The 14,680-nt window shown below is 49.4% G+C and overlaps 1 protein-coding gene across 1 annotated transcript; it reads right to left on the minus strand.

Annotated features, from left to right (window-relative positions):
* Positions 1-7,219: 7,219 nt before the first annotated feature.
* Positions 7,220-9,416, minus strand: LOC149367492 (uncharacterized). The gene is made up of 2 exons (XM_089567376.1): positions 9,334-9,416; positions 7,220-8,003 (listed from the first exon to the last, which is right to left on the minus strand). Exons 1-2 carry the CDS (start codon positions 9,414-9,416, stop codon positions 7,220-7,222), a joined length of 867 nt encoding a protein of 288 aa, XP_089423502.1.
* Positions 9,417-14,680: the final 5,264 nt, after the last annotated feature.

Below are 14,680 nucleotides of genomic sequence, written 5' to 3' on the forward strand. Positions count from 1 at the left end.
CCCATAAACCAAACCAAACCACTTCTACAGGCCCCCAGCTAAGGAACAAATTATTATGCAGCAGATTTCTGCTCTCGCCTTACGAAATGTCACAGTGCCGTGACACTGGTAATCTTGCACACGCGTTCATGAAAAACCGCACTCGATAACACACACTACAAGGTAGCTCACGCACGCGACACAGGTACAGTTGGGACTTCAATGCACATACTAATAACAAAATTGTGGTCCGAATGGCTCACCTGCGTTTGGCGCTGACATCAGCCATGCGCGTACGAAGCTTTGTCATCGTCGACCTTTTGCGCTGAAGGTATTTCCGCCGATTCCCCATTTGACACTTTTACACAAAAATAAACTGGCAAGATAAAGTGATAAAAAACGGCGCTGCACACAAATACAAAAGCACAGTAAAAAAAAACACCAACAAGCAAAACAGCACGATACGCCGATGACAGCCTGCTGAGCAGCCGAAGAAACGACCGAAAGGCAGGAGAGGTTTCAGCGAAGTCAGTCGTCTGTCTTGTAAGTCTTGCTTCAAAATGTTTGACAGCGCCACTGTCGTTGACCGGCGGAACTCCATTGTTGAGTAAAAACGCCCGCGAGATTCAAATGCAGCAGCCCCGTCGACCAACAAAGGGGCGAGTGCGAGCTAACATGAGTCGTTTATCATACAAAAATTTACATCACTGGTAGTATTAAGACCAGCGACTTCAGTTCCTGTGAAAAAAGCCTGGAATATAACAGTGATCTTTCGCGCTGGATGTATTTTGCGGAGGTTACGGCGCACCAAAAAATGGCGCAATTGAATGGCGCAGTACTATCGTTCTGTTTGTCATAGCGAAATTCCGCCTTGAGAGCATCTGGAATATTTTCTAAATATTTCGTGTGCCGAATTTGTTCCCTATACGACGTTTACTTGCTTCTAACGTTCGGTTAAAAAAAGCGCAGTTTCTAGGTTACGACCAACTTTGAACAATGAAAACTAAAAAATTATGACATGTAGCTCAATGAAATTTTCAAGAATTAACAACAAGGGTACTATCTAAACTCCTGCTAAATATGTTTGTGATTTATGAATTGGACTAGGAGTTATTATTGCGTCATTCTTTTAAATTTCACACTTATTTATGGCACCAGTTCTAAATAACTACCCAATATAACTCAATAACTTGCCTGTGAGGTTCTCGAGTCACACTCCATCTAAAAGCTGCAGAAGCAGTTTTCTTTTCGGAGCAGTAGATTTCGTAAACAGCAAGGCAAACGCAGGCAAGTCGAGCAAAAATATCGTTTTATGCCCCTCGCTCTTTTGCTCACTGCTATTATACTAACGTGAATAGCTTTTAGTGACACATACCATCGCAAAGAAGATACAATTATCTTTACAATGCGCTCAATATCATTTTTCTAGCGAAAACGGATGAGCCACACCGCTCACATAAACATGACAAAAAACGGCTGCTGACCGCCGCTAGCGTGGTACCGCCGCCTTAAGCTTCATCGAAGCGCGCCCGTTCGACTCCCGGGGAAAACACCACTCGGCCAGCATCGGACCAACGAGGCAACGGTCGCCAGTCTGCGGGACGGCATCGTCATGGAACTCTGGTCGTCGGAGTGCCGCAGTGCCCGGTGAACAAATTGTGTTTTGCTTGTTTACCTCTCTCTCCTGTTTTACTGCACTTTATGTGTAATATTTCCTTTGAATTGTATTCTCTCTCGAGTTTAACTTTGCACGAGTTGCATTGTGTTGCTGATCACTTTGTCTTTGTACTAGTGTTTGTGAAACCCTCTGTATCGTCTCAATTGCTGTATAAACTTGGTTTTGTTTTGTGAACCTTTGGCTCCGACCCATTCTCTGGCTTGCGACCAGCGAAAGCTGGGCACCGAACGCCCAAAAACCTCTTGTCACTTGGTAGCTGGTCTCCGCTGAGTTTGCCACGCTGAGTCGAGGGCATCTCCATTGAGTCCGAGACCGCTACCCCCACACGCTCTAAGGGTGTCTGGGAGCTTCCCACTAAAAGTGCGCGAAGTCTGGGTGACAGCAATACGTCAGCGAGTGCCACCTCCTTTACCTGTGCGGCTGCAGAAGAAATTGCCTTCCGCGAAATGAGCGCCGCAAACTGGCATATCACTCCTTTGCCACAACGCAGCTTCAGTGTTCATCACCTTCTTCAGACGAGTGCCACTCGGAAATTACTGCAGACATATTCCACCACCGACAGCCCTCTTGGTGCACTGTGGCGCCATGGTCGCTTAGGTACTTCTTGTTCCAGAGCGTAGACCGCGCAGAAAGGAGGGAGTCTTGGGAAGAACACAAAAACGTGTTCTTTGCGAGGTCTTTTTTGCTCCGTCTACACTCAAGGATTACCAAATCGCCCAAGCGTCTGTTTTACCCACTTCCTGCTCATTGCACAAAAATGAGCAGAAATAATCGCAACGAGCCAGCAGTATGCAGCGTAGCCGCACTCTGGGAAGCACAATGCGTTGTCTATGACTGGCTTTGTCCTGAATTCCTGGCAATGCTTTCTTTTTGCCTCGCCACCGGGGTCGCTCAGCGGTTACGGCACTCGGCTGCTGGCCCGAAAGGCGCGGATTCGCTCCCGGCCGCGGTGGCCGAATTTCGATGGAGGAGAAATTCTACTGACCCGTGTACTGTTCGATGCAAGTGCATGTAAAAGAACCACAGGTGGTCGAAATCATCCAGACCTCTCCACAGAGCTTTCCTCATACCATCAGAGGCTTTGCTTTGGTTTGTTTGGTTTATTTAGGTGTAACGTTCCAAATTGACACAGGCTGTGAGGGACGCCGTAGTGAAGGCCTCCAGAAATTTCGACCAACTGGGGTTCTTTAACGTGCACTGACGTTGCACAGTACACGGGCCTCTAGAATTTCTCCTCCAAAGAAATTCGACCGCCGCGGCCGGGATCGAACCCGCGTCTTCCGGGTCAGCAGCCGAGCGCCGTAACCACTGAGCCACCGCGGCCGCTGAGCCGCTTTTGGAGTTTAAACCCCGTAAAACAATTTTCGTTGGCCCAAAGAAAGGGGATCGGGTAATAAGTCTCTGTATTAAATTAGTAGCTGTGCAAAAGCGATATTTCAGAAATCGTAACTTTATCTTCCGAATTCTCTACCCGGCAAAGACTAACGTCTAACTGCAGTTCCTATTTGTCCATGTAACGGCAGCTCTAAGCATTCATTCGCCCCCTGAGCAATAGTCGATGTGAGTAAACTAAATAAGAATATTGCCTCTCCACCGGTATTAACTTTGTTCTTATCATACAGTGAAGGAATTTAAATGCCTTATGTTCATAATGTCGTGATTAACTGGTTTAATATTGCATATATTTTGTGTGCTTTGTACATCATTCAAGCCCAACCGGTATACAGTATGTGCATTTGTTATTATTTTATATTAACCTGTAACCAGAGTACTTCTTGTACTTACCACTGTATTAACAATTGCCTGTTTACCGCCCCCCTAAAGTCAGCAAGCTGTGATTGCTGTACATAAAAGTATAAAAATAATTTACTAAAAAACTTCTGAAGACAATGGCGCATTCTTTTCGATTCACCGATCTGCTTCGATCGTCGCCACACTCACTGCAGCATTGGAGTCTCCATGGCATCTTTTAAATGTTTTGACCGCAGGCACCTGAAGACTGTCGAGAATGCCACAAAGCGGTATCTGCCTACGGAGGCCCGGACGTGTTCTTCCGACCCAGCAAGCAAAAGGGCGATGACCGGTCAACAAGCCGCGGTGGGCCTCGCCTGCACCCCTCTGGCAACTTCAATGGGCGGATGTCCGGTCCAGGCTAGGCTCGCCACCCAAGACGAAGCCGCGGCAGATTGACACACACTACTGTCTTCGGGGCTTATTTTAAGATAGTCGACCAACTGTGTTTGCCTAATTCACGTTAAGTGTTTCGCCTTTTTGTGTTTCATTAGGCGTGCGCTCGAGCTTGACAGGAAAGAGGACCTCTTCCTCGAATTTCTCGTTTACCCCGTAAGATTACATGCAGGTGGTTCTCGGTATTAATAGATGATCGATTCACTTCTTTTCGCTCGGACGAGGGAAGGGCGGGTGCTCCAAGCGCGGCTCCTTGTGCCGAGAGCTTAAGAGGAGCCGCACGTGGGAACCAAGATGGGCTGTCATATCGAAGAGTGAATGCATTGCCAGCTACATTTTTAATACGACCGCTGTTTCCTCAAGTCATCAAATTCTACCTATAACAAATACATTCGTAACTACCGTCATGCTAAAATATTCTATAACCGACACTTTGCATTCGGCTTATCTATTTCGTTTGCAGTGGCTTTGGCGTTCGGTTGCTGACGCCAGGATCAGGGAATCGAATCCCGACAGGGGTGGCCGCATTTTAGTGCAGGTGGGGCGCCTTGTGCTGGGCGCTGTAAGCGCACGTTAAAGAGCACTAAGCGGTCTAAACGAAGCCGTCAAGTCATCATCATCATCAGCCGGACTACGCTCACGGCATGGCAAAGGCCTCTCCCATGTCTCTCCAATTAACCCTGTCCTTCGCCAGTTGCGGCCACTGTATCACTAATAGCGCGTGTGTCGATTCGGGATATTAAAACCCGCAATTTACGATTTCCTCCACACTCGGCTTGCACATAAGCTAGTCTTCGACACCACTAGAGTCGGGTACAGCTTCATTTTGCAGTGAAGCTCCACATATTGAGGACCGTTTAACAGGATTCCTCCATGGCAAAAAGTAGACCATTGCGAAACCTTTTCATGTTACCTAAAGAAGAAGTTAAGCGTGCGACAAAATTAAAATCTCGAGAATTTCGATGTCTCTGGCTTGTTTCACAGAGACAAACTTTGAAAATCTGCTGTTTTTCCTTCTACTAACTATCCAGCAGAATAATGCAGGGCGCCCCGGACCATGCCATGTTACCAACTGCTGTTTTCTGGAGTTGTGTCCTATTATAGAGTGTGCATTATACTAGAAGCGCACTCTATGTATGTACCACGGACCCCACCACCATGCAACTTGTACTGCCGGACATGTGACGCCCCGTCTCGGCGCGGCAGGAAACCAGCAGGGTGCTGGGAACGCAAACCTTGCGGCGGCGCCAAATTTGTGCAGGGCGCTCGAGAGCGGCGCTGCCCCGCAAACACTTGCTGGAGAAGCTAGGTTATACAGAGGCAACGTCGAAAGTAGAGCCACATATGCAGGGTGTTATATATGCGGGCGGTACATAGCCAGGGTCTTAGATACTGAAAGTTGTGGCATTGAACGTACTTTGTCACCGGCTCTTCCACTTTTGTGGGGTTCTTCTCTTTGAGAGCTAATCATCACCTCGACATCCGTCTGGAGGGCGGGAGCGCGTCGCCGTCGAGTTTGATGGACAGTTGGTTCTCTGTGAAGTAGAGCTTCGGACGTAGAACTTCTCGGACGTAGAGCTTCCATATTCTTCTGGTGACTGCACTGCGTCTCATATGGAATCCGACAGCTGCTGCACAATTGTTGAGTCGCGCCTCCTGAAGAGGACGTTGCGCAGAACTTCGCCAGCGTGGAATTCACCTGCAGAGACTGCTGACAATCCAGCGGTGTTCTCCGTGACCTTCGTACGAGCAACAGCGATGACTAATCTGAATACCATGAGCAGACAGTGGCTGGCCTAGTTTTTCTCATCAGTTTTTGGGTCACCCTGTTTTAGGTTCGTATCCATGAAATTCCTTAAGTTAAAAAGCATGTCTATAGGGGAGTTTCGAGATTCACCACCTAAAATCACCGAGCGGTTATTTAGCTTAATTGTTATCCATACTGATTCTATATTACTTGAAACACCTAACACAAAAAACACAATATCGCTCTTCATCATGACTGCCACTCCTCCCCCCGTTTCTATCAGAACTCTTCTTACCTACTATTTATAATTTGGTGGTGTGACTTCCTCATCCGGTACGTCCTGATGAAGCCAGGTTTCAGTTATTGCTAAGAGATATGGCTCGTGTTCCAAGGTAATGCTTTCGATTGCGTTGCTTCGTTTACAATGCTTCTGGCGCTTGTATTCATCGCCTTAAAGCATGCATTGGGAGAATTATTGAGTCACACGTGCTCGATTTCTGCCGGGGTATGACACTTCACTCTCTAACCGGTTAGTTCATTCCAAATATAAAGGTCATCGCCCATTTTATTCATATCGAAAATTAATTCAACTTTCGCGCCGTTGCTTCTCTCCACGTCTGGCGAATTACACAGCTTTTTGCGGATATCAACAACTCTTTTAGTCTTCCGATATGCTTGTTTAACTACCTTCGAGCTTGTGGCAGTTCTGCCTAATTATCATCTTATATCTAAAATAATTATATTTCGCGATCCGTGAAGATTTCACCAGGGCTTACGGGTAGCTCGAGCTAAGCTTGTAAGCTATGTTCGTGCCAAGAAAGTTTCTTGCAAACTTTGTTATGACAATATGCTTATCAGCAAAACGTATTTCGTTTATAACCCACTTCAAGAGCAAGTAATTGAATGTAAACCATAACAAAAGGCCAGGTAGCTGCGTAATGGGTTCCAGCGCCACATTCACTGCGGTCTTGCCAGGATTCAGTCCATATCTGATCTTACTATACTTGTGGTGAACTGCCGTAGCGTAAAGAATAAAACTGATGATTTTGTCACGCTTATTTCATCACTCCAAACGCATGGAGTCATAGGTACTGAATCCTGGCTTGAGGAATCAATTCACAACTCCAAAATCTTTCCAGCTGATTTTGAAGCTTACCGTTGCGATAGGCACTCACGTGGAGGTGGCGTTTTCCTGCTCATTCACTCGAGTCTCCGCTGTTCTGCTTTGCCGGAACTTAAGGGCTGCGAAGAATCTGTTTGGCGGATTCTACATTTAGAGAACGGGCAGCTGCTTACACTTGGCTGTTTCTATCGTTCTCCATGCGGCCTAGTCCAGATATATTTGTATTCCTTTCTGAAGTCATAAGTAAGATACACAACGATTACATCATTGGAGGTGATTTCAACGTGCCCGAAATTACGTGGGTTGACAAGAAACCAGTCGTTATTGTGGACACGACGAAGCATGGTGCATGAATGACGCTTTATTCAAGAAGGCGAGCGGTTATATAGGCAAGCGGTTAGATAACAGAAATGGGGGCGGCTTCTGTCCGGCTAGGCGCGTGTGCATGACTTGCATTACGTCACATCTCCCCTCTCTTTTTTTTTTCGTCGAAACAAGCAGAGTTTTAGAACTCAGGAGCCGGGTATCTCCGTGGTGGTTGGCGCTTCCGTTCACTCCTGCGGAGTTGTGTATATTCGGATGTCCCTGTAGTGTCTGGGACTCCCACAGCTGGCAGCGGCGCGGGTGTCTCGTGGTCTGGAGACGAGGGAGGAGGAGCCGGATTGAGGTGTTCTCCTGTGCGCTGAAACTGTTGACCCTCTTCCGTTTTGACGATGTAGGCGCGAGGAGTCTCAGCCCGCTGTACGACCGTGACAGGGGACCATGATCTTGAGGGCACGTTGTACATAATTGCGCTCGAGCCAGTGCGAAGCTCTGGAAGAGGCCGTGTACCTCTGTTGTAGAAGCAGCGTTGCTTGCTCCTGATGTCTGCTAGCCTTCGTCGCACGGTCTTGGGTGGCACTGTTTGTGGTTGTAGGTGGCTGGTTGGTACAGGAAGCAGCGTTCTTGTCTGTCGGCCCATGAGCCTCTGCACAGGGGACTTCAGAGAAGAATCTAGAGGTGAATTTCGGCACTCAAGCAATGCGGCACAAAATTCAGTGCTGCCGAAATGGAACCGCCTTAACAGCTTCTTAGCTTCCTGTACTGCTCTTTCTGCCATGCCATTCGAGCGGGGATAGTACGGACTAGACCGGACGTGTTGCAGGCCAATCTCATCGGCGTAATCCTTGAACTGTTGGCTACTGAAAGGTGGTCCGCTGTCTGTGCAAAGTCGCCTTGGAAAGCCATGTGTCGCGAAGATGTCATTACATGCTGCAATAACCTTGTTAGCTGACGGCGCTTGCACAAGCCTGATTTCAAAAAAGAAAGAGTAGAAGTCAACAACTAAGTACTCGGCACCGTCGTGATTACAAATATCAGCTCATACTGACTCCCAGGGCAGAGTTGGTATCTCGTGACTTAACAGCGGTAGTCGCGCATTTCTTGATTTGTACTTTTGGCATTTTTGACAGCGTTGAGCGACTTTCTTAATATCGCTGTTTATACTTGGCCAGAAGACAACGGTTCGGGCGCGTGCCTTCATTTTTTCTGCTCCTCTGTGCGCAGCATGAAGAGAAGCCAGTACCTCGCTGCGCAGTCTGGCAGGAATGATAAGGCAATTGCTCCGGAACACAAGGCCGGATTCAGTATGCAGCTCGCTGCGGAAGCTCCAGTAGCTGCGTAGCTCGGGAGTGACGTCAGCCTTCTCAATGGGCCACGCTGTGCTTGCATACTGGCGAAGTTTCACCATGCTTGGGTCACAGTCCGTCTGAATTCGCTTCTAGCGACGCCACTTTTTGTTCTTTTACGCAGAGGCTAGCGCTCTTCGTTTTGCACGCAGCTGCAAAATGATTTCTTTTGCCACATTTTAAGCACGTGCGTCCCTTTGCAGGGCATGTTTCACTGGTGTAAACACGAGCACATTTGTTACAGCGACTTTTCATTTCGAGGACTGCACTGACCGCCACTTCATGGTTCTTGCTGGAGTGTATTCCTTCACTTTGCTCTTTGCCGTGTTCCCGAGCTCGACACATTTCAAGTTTTGGCCAAGGAAGCATTTTCTGAAAGAAGCGTTTCTTGAAGTTTCTTGTCTCTCATTTCCAGAATGATTCTGCTTCTCAGAATGCGTTCTTCCAGCTCACCGAATTCACAGCTTTTTGCTAGTACACGCCGCTCCGTTAACCAATCGTTAAAATGTTCGTCTTCCTTCTGGTCACGCTTTCCAAATCGAAACTCGTGATAAGCTACGTTTAGTGCTGGTTTGTAGAACGCTTCAAACTTTCGCTTCAGTACAGAAATGGTTTGATGGTTTATGGGGTTTAACGTCCCAAAGCGACTAAGGCTATGAGAGACGCCGTAGTGGAGGGCTCCGGAAATTTCGACCACCTGGGGTTCTTTAACGTGCACTGACATCGCACAGTACACGGGCATCTGGAATTTCTCCTCCAAAGAAATTCAACCGCCGCGGCCGGGATCGAACCCGCGTCTTCCGGGTCAGCAGCCGAGCACCGTAACCACTGCGCCACCGCGGCGGCTCAGTACAGCAATGTCGCTTTTATCCTCTCCAGCATCAAATACGAAAGTGCTGTACGTTTTGCGTACGTCTTCTCCAATACTGATGAGAAAAGTGGCTGCCTGTACCTCTTTCGGTTGTTGGTCCAGGTAGGTTGCAGTTGAGAAGAGCTCGAACTCTTGCCTCCATGCTTTCCAGCTATGCCAGACATCTCCCGCGGTATCCAGGGCCCTCGGTGGTGCCAGCAGTGAAGTGACGGGAGTGGCAGGCGGGGCGCAGTGCAGCTCGGCGTCTGTCATGGCTCTGGCCCGATGCAATTACCCGGGCCTCCCGTATTGCCGTGCCTCTGCCGTCGGTTACGTTGCCCGATTGCGTTGCGCGGTCGCTAACCGGCCACTTCTGACACCACGTGGACACGACGAGGCATGGTGCATGAATGACGCTTTATTCAAGAATGCGGGCGGTTATATAGGCAAGCGGTTAGATTACAGAAATGGGGGCGGCTTCTGTCCGGCTGGGCGCGTGTGCATGACTTGCATTACGTCACAGTTACCAACCTATCCAAGCTGTTCGTTGATTTCCGCGACCTCATTATTGCAAATGACCTGTATCGGTTTGTTAAGGAGCCAACCAGGTCATGCCACGGTTCCTCGCCTGTTCTAGATTTGCTTTTTTTCTAACCGAGAGTCACTTGTGCGCGACAGTTACATTATCCCAGGTATCAGTGCCCACGACTATGTCGTTGCACAAGTGCCAATGACTCAGCCTTCAGTGCCACAGGAACCACAGGAAATTTTTCTTCCATGATAGAGGCGATTACTCATGACTATCTAGCGAGCTTGTCAACTATTTACAAGACTTCATATTCATGAGCCAGCGTTTCGACGCTACTGCACTGTGGGACATATTTAAGCAGAAGCTTAATGTGCTCATTGACAAATATGTTCCTTTCAAGAACATATCAGCTAAGCGGCGCAAGGACAAGCCGTGGGTAACTCGGGAAACTAAACTGTTGATTAAGAAAAAGCGTCGTCTCCTAAACACGTACAGGAAATACCGGGACGCGAAAGTACATTAAAAGGTGCGTGTTCTTGGAACAGACATAAAAGTAAAAAATAAAGCGGCGAAAGAAAGGTACATGATTGAGTTGGGTGCTAAAATTCAGAGGAATCTAAAATAACTGTGGAAATTTCTTTAAGATAATGGCTCCGATTCAGTCGGCATTCCGGCACTGAATAACGGCGCTGAGCCTATAACTTATGATCTTGATAAGTCGTTTAAATGATTATTTTAAGTGCGTTTTCGCAGCGAATTCGCATCATGAAATCCCAGTCATGGGTGTCCATGTGCAGGGGTCAATGCCTCAGCTAACGATTACATACAACGGTGTGGTAAACCTGCTGATTAACATAAAGGTGTCTTCGGCAAGCGAGCCCGAAGATGTTCCTAGTCATGTTTTTAAAGGCTGTGCTGAAAACATTGCTCATTACTTAGTTATTCTATACTCAAAATTATTCCTTTATGGAATATTACCCCAGCAATGGCAAAACGCTAACACAGTGCCCATTCATAAGAGTGGTCCTAAAAACATAGGTGCTAATTATTGGCCGATTTCGCTTACAAATAAGTATTAGCTGCAAATCGTTTGAACACATAATATGTAGCGCAGCCACGGTGGCTCAGTGGTTATGGTGCTCGGCTGCTGACCCAAAAGCCGCGGGTTCGATCCTGGCCGCGGCGGTCGAATTTCGATGGAGGCGAAACTCTAGAGGCCCGTGTACTGTGCGATGTCAGTGCACGTTAAAGAACCCCAGCTCAGCTAAGCCAGGATATACGTAGCGAAAGCAGGCGTCCTTTCACGAGACGTTCCTCTATTTCTTCGTTCGTCTCGGCCGCCCACTTAGCCTTTCTCACCTCGTTTTCGCGCTGTCGGCCGGCTTTGTACCATGCGACGACTTCTGGATCGGAAGGCTAAATTTCACGCACCCAGTAATGCTGCCGTGACGAGCACGGCCGCTCTCATTCTTCCATAGTGCACGTCTCAGGAGCGAGTGCATCGCTTCCGGCTTATATCCCAGTTACGCGGCGCGGCTCTGCGCATTCGCAGTGGGGCGCAGCAGCTGCTGTGCAATGGTTGCCATGGTACCGGTTGCCTTGGTAACAGCGCATGCGCAGTAGTGGCCTTTGACAGGCACCGCAAGCTGCGCTTCTGCTAGCCTAGCGCAGCTTTCGCTACAAAATTCCAGGTGCACTTAAAGGGACTATGAAACAAATTTATTGAGATTATGTAAAGATAGGCAATCCATCACTCGTCACTCCAGCGCAAGAATTTTTGAGCTAGCATCAATAACAACGAAGTTATAGGCGATTAAAAATCACCCTCCTCCTCTCCCCCCCTCAACTCGTACGCGCGGGGCACCATAAAAAAATAAAGAAAACAGCTCCGGGACTGGGCTCCGCCCATGAAAACGTCATTCGCTGACGTTCGGTTTACAACTTCCGGTTGTCGCACTCGCGAGGAGCAGCGTGCGTCGGCAGCGTCTCTCCGGTCTCGGCGCTTTCTTGGATTGCGGCGCGCGTCGGGTTTCTTTGCTAGTTGGCAGAATGGACCCGGACCTGTTCCCGGCTCACACAATGTTTTATTTTTTTGTGCGCTGGTTCGGCCGTCACACCGATGCTGCCAAGTCTTGGTGTGAAACACCGTGCATATACTGAGCCTAGCTCTCGAATGATGTTGGACACCCGGCTGCGGGATCGCAAAATCGCGCCGCCCGACTTAGAACACAAGGAACATACGGTATTACGGTCGTAAAACGGACGGGAGAGTCAAAGAAGGTCGGGACCGAGTCTGCATGTCGAAGCAGCAGCCGAATGTGAACAGCAGCAGTACGTAGCCGTCAGGCCAAGGCCCTCCGCGACAGCTAACGCTTCGAATTCGTCCTGTGCCCTAAGTAAATGCGGCACCTTTTTTCAAGTTCTCCTAGATAAAATTGTCTTCCATCGCAGATCATATCGTGTAAACGTCCATACCGATCGCTGTAAGCTGGAAACTCACCTTCCCGGCGGGAAGAAACAGTGTCGGCAGCGACTTCGGTCGAAGCTTCAGCTGCTTGACATTCATGCCTGACTATCGAACGAGCGCTGGGTTATAGTAGTAAGCGTCAGGTGCGAAGTGTCGACCGCAAACGCGGAGTCTTCGGCGTGCGTGCGACGCTGGCAGTCCTATGCGCTCCATCCAGGCTGCTCGCTCACGCACGTCTCTAGGAGTAACATGCCTGAGTTCAACACCTCGCCAGTCACTGGGTTTGCAGCCGACGACACAGCAAGGCGTATTCATCTTGGGCGGTCGAAAAAGGCACTGCTAGTGGCTCCCGAACTCGCGACAGAAAGAGGCGGCAGAGGTAAATTAAAACCATATGCGCGAAGGCAATGCCCTCGCTCGCGCTTGCCCCAGGGGGTCGCGCGGCAGCTCGAGCAGACGATTTTCACCGCTACCGGAAGTGTGCCCGTGACGTCGAAGCTGCGGCGGCTCTAGCGAATGACAGCGTGTGGTGTCCTGCCGACGTCATGGGACTAGTGACGTCTATCTTCCCGGTTTTGGTTTCAGAATTGCTCCCTACGAAGACACCAAGCGGCCTGCGAATTTTGAAAAACACGGTTTTTAAAAATTCATAATAAATTGCCGGCTGAGTTCCGAAGACTCATACTTGGTGTCAATGCTTCTGAGCATCACTTCTAACATTTGCAAGCGGCTTTTAATTCTTTTCATGGTCCCTTTAAGTCTTGTTGGAGATGAGGGGTCAGGACAGGAGTGCCGCTGAGCGAAGAGGTTCGTAGGCGGCGAAAGGAGAATGGGTTTATTTACATTTTTACATCACGGTGAATATAATTAACACTGAAGTGAGGCGATTCTGCCGCATTCGTTGTCGACTTTTATATCCTTCTCGTTCCCTAAAGTCCCTAGGTTGATGACGCCCACGCCGGAGTGGGAGGGGCCTAGAGCTTTAACTTGTGCGCACAAACACAACACCGCACTTAGGGTGACGCCCCCGTCACATGTCACGCCCCGTTACCAGCCCGATGGAAAGAAGGTTGCCGGCGAGGTAGTATCGACTGCGGTAGGTGATGGTTTCCGGCCAGCCGAAGGTTCCCACGGGTCACCGACATCTGATGTTCATCAAATGACACCCGCCGCTCGAGGCCGGAACGCGAAGCCACGAAAAGGCCGGAAAGTGGTTCCTCGTGCTTGGAGATGTTCGCGAGGTTGGGGATGATGCCCGCCAGCTTGTCGCGGTGCTTGGCACGCCAAAGAGCCATAGGGAACGAGGCCCTTTGTTCCCCGGCACGGTCACGGCATTTGGGGAAGATAACGTCCGTCTCCCCGCGGCGCCGGCGGTGGCGTTCGACATGTGCAGAAACTTCGGAAAGGGATGTCTGGTTTTGCTTAAACTTCAGCCCCTTCGTTTTGGTCCTGCACTCCGACCGGGCAAACTCCGTAATTGGAATCAGCTGCCACCTGGGACCTCTCCGTGCGTGCGGTCCATGGCGGCAGGCCCGAAAGTAATCACACTCAAGTTGCTCGCAGCCATACACAGTAGAAGCAGGCGTGCTGGCGGCCACCCGGCGAGACTTGTTGACGTCGTTCCCAATAACTCCTCCGTGGCCAGGAAAATCTCGGCCGGCCAGTGTTATCAATGCATTGCCTAGGCGATATTGGCTTGACGTGGGGATGGGAAGACCTGCTCTTTTCTGCGAGCACCAAATAAACCTATTCTCCTTTCGCCACCTACGAACCTCTTCGCTCAGCGGCACTCCTGTCCTGAACCCTCATCTCCAACAGACTTCTTACTTGCGAAAATGCGAAAGTTGTGCGCGGTCCGTCAACTGCTGGGCCAGCGCCGTACACTGCGAGCGGGGTTTTCAGTGGGTGCCGCATGATGGCGTTTCTACTACACGCCAAGCACGGAGGAAATTTGCCGGAAACAGAGAAAATTTGGTACTCGCTTGTTTGCCACATCTGTAATTAGCACGCTCATAATTACTCATGCAGGCCTTGATACATACCTCGAAGATGTGTTTTTTTAGAACTGTGCATTCACTAGACGCGCCTTTATTCAGCTTCAAACGTCGGTGCGTTGTGGCAGAGTTGACAGTTACAGTTCCGGTGTGTAATTTATAGAAAAATGTTTTGGTGCAAAGAGAAATCGGCATTTTACGGACACGCTTTGAAGCATCATGACCCATGAGCCCAAAGTAGACAGAATGATACAGTGGGGGCGGGAAGAGCGTCGTTACCAAATCCCTGTACATATTTTTGCGCGAGACCCGCGGTGGCTCAGTGATTACAGTGCTCGCCTGCTGGCCCGAAAGACGCGGGTTCGATCCCGGCCGCGGCGGCCGAATTTTGATGGAGGCGAAATTCTAGAGGTACGTGTGCTGTGCGATGTCAGTGCACGTTAGAGAACCCCAGGTGGT

This window comes from Amblyomma mixtum, chromosome 1, assembly GCF_055824585.1.
Source record: "Amblyomma mixtum isolate Tamu chromosome 1, ASM5582458v1, whole genome shotgun sequence".
Lineage (NCBI taxonomy): Eukaryota > Metazoa > Arthropoda > Arachnida > Ixodida > Ixodidae > Amblyomma > Amblyomma mixtum.

Coding starts and splice junctions, on each gene's coding strand:
- LOC149367492 (XM_089567376.1), bottom strand. CDS start 9,416: ATGTCTGGCATAGCTGGAAAGCATGGAGGCAAGAGTTCGAGCTCTTCT. Junction 8,004..9,333: donor TGGACCAACAACCGAAAGAG/GTACAGGCAGCC, acceptor TTTTGAAATCAG/GCTTGTGCAAGCGCCGTCAG.